The sequence below is a fragment of the Olea europaea genome, chromosome 14 (assembly GCF_002742605.1).
Source record: "Olea europaea var. sylvestris chromosome 14, O_europaea_v1, whole genome shotgun sequence".
In the NCBI taxonomy this organism is placed as follows: domain Eukaryota; kingdom Viridiplantae; phylum Streptophyta; class Magnoliopsida; order Lamiales; family Oleaceae; genus Olea; species Olea europaea.
Window position 1 is genome coordinate 9,373,651 of NC_036250.1, and position 6,226 is coordinate 9,379,876.

Here is a 6,226-nt window from a genome sequence, read left to right on the forward strand (position 1 = left end):
AGTACATTAGATATTTTCAAAATATCATGCTCAATTCAACTTAGTAAAATATCAATTGACGTAGTAAAGCACTAGCAAGTGTAACTATAACATATACACATAGCATGATCCTATACATATTCTAAACCTTGTAATATAGTATTATAGTAATAACTTTATATTTCAATAATATTTTTTGGTCGTTATATTCACATAATAATTTTTATTTATTGTATTACATTTTAATTGTGCCTAAAAGTCTATAATCTTTACTCGTTACAATATTTATGTCCCTCACTTTTTTCGTTGAATTCTTTTCTTCATCATGTCATAAGTTAACATATCTCGTCTTTGATGAATGTTTACGTCAAAATATTTTGCTTTGCATGCTTTGAAGTGAGGTACAAATATTTTGTCATACTTTTTCATTTATTATTTTAAAAAACATGACGAAAAAAGCTGTTTTACTTCCTCCAACATATTTTTTTTGTATAAAACCATTATCAATATACTAAATAATAAAGATTGATAAGAAGAATATATCTAGGAAAAAAGTTAAGAATATAAATTGTTTGGAATTTAAAACAATCAAAATGGGGAATGAGCTGATCAAACCACGGTGCTTGATGTTTCCAGAGCGACTTTATATAATAAAAAATAAAAATGGAGGACTTTAAGTACAATTAAAATAGGACTTTATGTGCAATTAAAATATTATTATAAATATTAGAAATGATAACATTGAATATACCTAAACAGAGAGGAAGGTGGAAAATTACAATAATATTACAGTCAAATTACAAAAATCTGCAGGGATGAAGACAATGTATTCCCATGTGTAACGATGACTAGAAAACACCCGTCTATAAAGATGGATACAAGAATACACCAGCTCAATTTCTCATTAATCTCCCTATTGAATACAAACGCATACAGAATGTGCTATTTCTCATAATTTCCTCCATCTTGTAAAGCTTCTCTAGGGTTTCTGGAAGTGGCCCTCAGGATTTTGTTTATATACTGATCAGGTAATGCAATTTTAAATCCCCAGTTTGCTTCTTTTCCTTTTTCTCTTGCTGCCTTTTTTTAATTTTTTTTTATTTTGGTTTTTATTTTTTTCCCCAGCTCAATTCAACGATCTTTTGCTAATATTGTACCAGCCTCTTCTCTGCATTTGCCCAATTGGGTGATTTACGGAGTCCCTTTGGCTTAATTGGTTAATCTTTCTTCCCATTTTTCGCTAGTAACTAGGGTTTATTTTTGAATTAAATTGATTTACGGGTCTTGGGGTGCTTATATATATCTTGTTTTTGTGCAGTAAAAAAGTGTTGGCGGTAAAGGGCGCATTCGGAGAGGTGGTATGAATAGTGTGTTCAATGAAGAGATACTTGCAGACAAGCTCTCAAAGCTCAATAACACCCAGCAGTGTATTGAAAGTATGCCCCATCAATTATTTTTGCTATTTATGATTGAATTTTTCCCATTTCGGCTGAAAATGATAGGAAGGCCGCGCAATTTTTATTCTCTTCTTGAAAATAAATGAAAAAGTAGATATTCGCATATAATTTTTTTGTGTTTTATTTGTTAGCTAGTCAAGTGATTTTATTAATTCACAGATTTTTTGCTTGTTTATAGAATTTGATTCACTGAGTTTGATGAATGAAAACAGGGGGATTTTGCATCCTGCATATGGCAATTGATCTTCCTTGATGTAATTTGGTTTTTTCTTTATTAGATGGTAATAGGGTTTTGCGTCTATAAATTCAAAGTTGCCCCTTGTTTGCCCTTGGACTAAGTGGCAATCCTAGGCATGCCTAAATTCAGCATGTTTAGACTTGAACATGGAACCGGAATAATTGTGCTGTTAAAGACTTTTCTTTTCCTAAAGCACCATTTTCTTGTTGGTGAAGATTTGCTAATCTGATAATTGTGCTGTTAAAGTCTGATACTTCTTGTTTGCTTTTGCCTCTTACAATAATTCCAACAAATGTTATCATGTATTTCATTTCAGATTTTTCTAAATATATTTCTACTTTATAAAGCTTAATTTGATGACTAGCTTTCTTTGTAACCTTACCATGTCTAGTATGTCTACTTTTTCCTTCTTTATGACCTTTTAATACCCTATGACCATTTCTTTGAAGATTTATTTTGTACACACGAATTTGACAAGATTGTCATTGTGTACGACAATTCATGTCCTATTTAGTGTTACTTCATTGTGAAAAAAAAAAAAAAAAAAGAAAAAAAAAGCATAAACTGGAATTTAACGTTTCCGTACATTTTGGCAATTTTATGTGAGCTTGTTTGGCTGTGGTTAAAAGTTAGCAAAGTTAGTTTTGTTAGTTGAAAATAACTTTGAAAATCGTGTTTGGCAAAATAAGTAACTTAAAAGTAAGTTTGACATACTTTTAAGTACAACCAGACATGCTTCATTACTTCTTGTCTAGTTCTAACTGCATTAGACGATTACCCTTTTTGTGCTACCTTATACTTGTTAATCTTTCTTGATAATATTTTTACCTTCTTTTTCTATGTAGCTTTGTCGCACTGGTGCATTTTTCACCGTGGTAAAGCAGAGCAAGTTGTTGCAACATGGGATAAACAATTCCATAGTTTGGAGATGGTTAAGAAAGTGCATCTTCTGTACCTTGCAAATGATATCCTGCAGAACAGCAAGCGTAACGGGAATGAATTTGTCTCTGAATTTTGGAAGGTTCTTCCTTCAGCACTCAAGGAGGTGATGAAGAATGGGGATGATCGTGGAAAGAAGGCCGTCTCAAGATTGGTAAGGAATTTTCCTTGCCCTTTTCTTCCATTACTTTTGCCAATCATTTTTTCATAGATTGTTTGGAAGAGCTTTTATTAAACTGTTCAAATCCAGATTATTACACCATATTTGCCCCATGATGGAATTATCAATTTCAACAACTATAGGTGAGCACCATATCTGTTGGTTGGAGTGGCTTGACTAATATGATAATCTTATTATTAGGTCAATATATGGGAAGAAAGGAAAGTATTTGGATCCCGTGCTCAGAGCCTTAAAGATGTAATGCTTGGAGAAGAATTGCCCCCACCATTGGAGTTTGGGAAGAAACGTTCTCGTTCTGTAAGAATAAAGAGAGACTCTAGATCTATTAGAACGGTGAGGTTAACCATTCCGTGCATGTTTGTTGTGTAGTATGGGACAATATAGTGAACAAGATTTTACGTTCTTTTCTTCCTCAGTACTGTCCTGGGCTAATCCTCCCAACCCAACATGTCGTTAATACTTTATATAGTGCTAACTCTGTAGATATTCGATCCTGTAATATGTCTATCCTCTACCGACATTTTTGGATACTTATTCTGTGTGTGTTGCTTTTGAAAACAGAAATTAACCATTGGTAGCACAGAAGAAAAAATTGTGTCAGCTTTTAACCTGGTACTCAGCGAACATACCACAGAAGATGAAGAAATGAATAAGTGCAAGTCTGCCATCCAACGTGTGAGAAAGATAGGAAAAGATGTCAACGTTGCCTTAACAAAAGGTAGGCTGTCAATTCTATAATATTTACCATTTCTGTGTAGGCTGGAATTGGTTTTTCATTTTGGAACTATAGTCAATGCCACCAGAAAACCCCTTAAGGCTTCGAGTTTTTAAGTGCTATTCAAGATTATATGAGTGTGTTTGACTAAGTCTAATAAATTAAAGATACTTAGAACTTAGAAGTAGCTTTTAAGCTTGGCCAAATATGCTCTCTTCAGCAGTCTTCTTCTTACCTAAGTTATTCATGGTTTGTAATGTGATGATCTTAATTTTTTGTCAACAAAAAATTGCTTCTTCCTTCTGTAGCCAAGGATCCGACGCGGAGGACCTTAGCCAAAGACCTAGAGGAGGAAGAACTTGTTCTGAATCAATGTATTAAGAAACTTAAAGTTGTCGACGCGAATAGAGTGATGCTTGTGTCACAGTTACGAGAAGCACTTCATGAGCAGGTACGAGATCATTTATTTACAAATATTTATTTTGTATATTTGAAAAATTGATGACCTTGATTGATGTGAGATTTCTTGTGGTTTCCTGTACGATTTTTTAGGAGTCCGAGCTAGAGAATGTTCGGACGCAAATGCAGGTTGGTACCTTTGATTATTGCATTTTGAACTTCAGAAGAAATCTGTCTATTCCATGATGCCATCTGCCTTCATTTTCTTGTTCTTTCTTGAAAGTAATTGGCTGCTAAAAAGAGGTGCATCTTTAAGTTTTATAAGAATTCATGGGTACATGTTTCCTTTATCCTTATGGAAACAAAATACATTTATTATGATGGAAGAGATATCACTTATTAGATGATTGAGATTAATGATTATACTCCATTATGATCAATGAGAAACTGGCAGTTTACTTGAACTTCTGACTAGAGATGTGGCAATTCTGAACTCTCAGGAGAGTCGAGGCCATCTATTTTATGACATGGTTGCAATTTACGTTCAATATTGAAGAGGAAGAAAAGATCTGTCTGATAACCTCGTCACTTAGTTTATATTTGTTGGAAAATGTTTTGGTGGTAACAGTAGCCATGGTTGGTTCTATAATTTGCCTTGTTAAATCCTCACAAAGTCAGAATTTTTTTCTACCTCGTGTCCCTTTGAAACTTTATAGCGATTTTGGACTGGAATTTAGTCAATTAAAATTTCATCAGGAATGACTAATTGATCAGCTTTAAATTATGCTAACATCTATGCATTTGATCAATTTTCAGGTAGCACAGGGACAGGCAGAAGAAGCTGCAAATATGCGGAAATGTTTGAATGAAGACCATGTGATAGATTCAAAAGCATTGATTGCATCGGCAGATACCAATACAAAACCAGCACAAACAACGAGAAAAACTGCTGCAGCAATTGCAGCTGAGGTCGCAGACAAGCTAGCTGCTTCGAGCTCGTCCCAGTACATTATGACCTCTGTCCTTTCTACATTTGCTGCTGAAGAAGCCAAAAATGCGGGACTTGTGAAGTCTTCAACATCCTCGACTTCTTTCTCATCGGCTTCCAATACTCCAATGTCCAACCCTGTTTCGGATCAGACTGTTTTCTTGCCGGCACAGCAACCTAATCCTTCTCAAAACAACCAATACCAATCACATATGATGGCTCAGCCATCAATCCAAGGTCAAATTTCCAACTCTCAATCTATGTATCATTCACTTCCTAAGCCACCTTCTCAGCAGTATTTGCAGCCATCGGGTGGAATTGTGGCTTCCTATGATTATGGTAGTCTTCCTCCACTGCCACCTGGGCCACCTCCACCCCCACCTCCATCTTACATGATGAACCCAATGGTTCCTTTTACCCAGCAGCCGCCTCAGATGACTCACCAGCAACCACTTGTGATGGGCCATCAGCCATCGACATTAGCTCAGCAGCAAATAGGACCTGTACCTCAACAACCGCATGCAACTCCTAGTTCGCTTCCTCTTCCTCCATTTCAGGCACCTGGAATGCCGTATTATGGACACCCTTACCAATCGAACTGAGATTAGTCTTGTCTTTTGTTTGTGAAGATTGCAGTTCGAGTAGATGCAGAGGTTATTGACTATACGGGTAGGCAATTGAAAATCAACTGGTAGCGCTGGTTATGAATATTTGTTTGTCTATCTTTAGTGCTAGTTCATGCTTCCCTCCTCTACCCCTCATCATCGTTATCTGCTGAAAATTTTTCATGTTATAGAATTTTGTATTGCTTTGCAAATCATGTAAAAGATTAGTTTTTCTAATGATTATCTAGAGATATGGTTACTCAGAAAGGTTTTATAATTTCTCACTGCATTTTCATTACTTGTTTTAGACCTTTGTAGGTCATGTATCGTTTTTAAAATTGCAAATTCTGTCATTGTTTTAGACCTCCGATTGGCGCTCCTATGTTGTCTATCGTTATCCACAATGCTAAGTAACACATCCAGAGAGGACGTGGATAATAATTTGTATTAAAAGCATGAAATTTATTTATAGTACTAATTGTATGGGAGAGATAATATTTTTTTTTAAAAAAAAAACTATCTTTTATCAACCATGGAGCCTCTGCCATCTTATCTTGTCCTTTCCTAACAAGTGCTTTTTCAATTTTCAGTCAGCTAATTAAGTAAGGAAAGAGGAGAGTGCTAAATGTACATACACTTTTGTACAAAATGATTTACTTACACTCACAATGTGAGGATGAAGGTCACCTGTTGGGATTTTTTTATTTCATATGAAGCTTAAGTGT

The 6,226-nt window shown here is 35.0% G+C and overlaps 1 protein-coding gene across 3 annotated transcripts; it reads left to right on the forward strand.

The window, feature by feature from the left end:
- The first annotated feature begins 722 nt into the window (after positions 1–722).
- Positions 723–5,768, forward strand: LOC111409079 (regulation of nuclear pre-mRNA domain-containing protein 1B-like). 3 transcript variants are annotated; one of them, XM_023038983.1, is made up of 9 exons: positions 723–1,007; positions 1,105–1,195; positions 1,298–1,415; positions 2,520–2,767; positions 2,975–3,127; positions 3,356–3,512; positions 3,818–3,960; positions 4,062–4,097; positions 4,725–5,768. In XM_023038983.1, the coding sequence occupies exons 3-9, from the start codon at positions 1,340–1,342 to the stop codon at positions 5,496–5,498; spliced, it is 1,587 nt and encodes a 528-aa protein (XP_022894751.1). In that variant the 5' UTR covers positions 723–1,007; positions 1,105–1,195; positions 1,298–1,339; the 3' UTR covers positions 5,499–5,768. The 3 variants fall into 3 exon arrangements, with proteins under 3 accessions (XP_022894751.1, XP_022894752.1, XP_022894754.1); XM_023038984.1 differs by having other exon boundaries at positions 1,105–1,165; XM_023038986.1 differs by lacking the exon at positions 1,105–1,195.
- Positions 5,769–6,226: the final 458 nt, after the last annotated feature.

What these genes read in the sequence shown, in the direction of transcription:
- LOC111409079 (XM_023038983.1), top strand. Translation starts at nt 1,340, where the DNA reads ATGAATAGTGTGTTCAATGAAGAGATACTTGCAGACAAGCTCTCAAAG. An exon ending in GAGAAGCACTTCATGAGCAG is followed by an intron (nt 3,961 to 4,061) that starts GTACGAGATCAT and finishes ACGATTTTTTAG; the next exon opens with GAGTCCGAGCTAGAGAATGT. An exon ending in ATGTTCGGACGCAAATGCAG is followed by an intron (nt 4,098 to 4,724) that starts GTTGGTACCTTT and finishes ATCAATTTTCAG; the next exon opens with GTAGCACAGGGACAGGCAGA.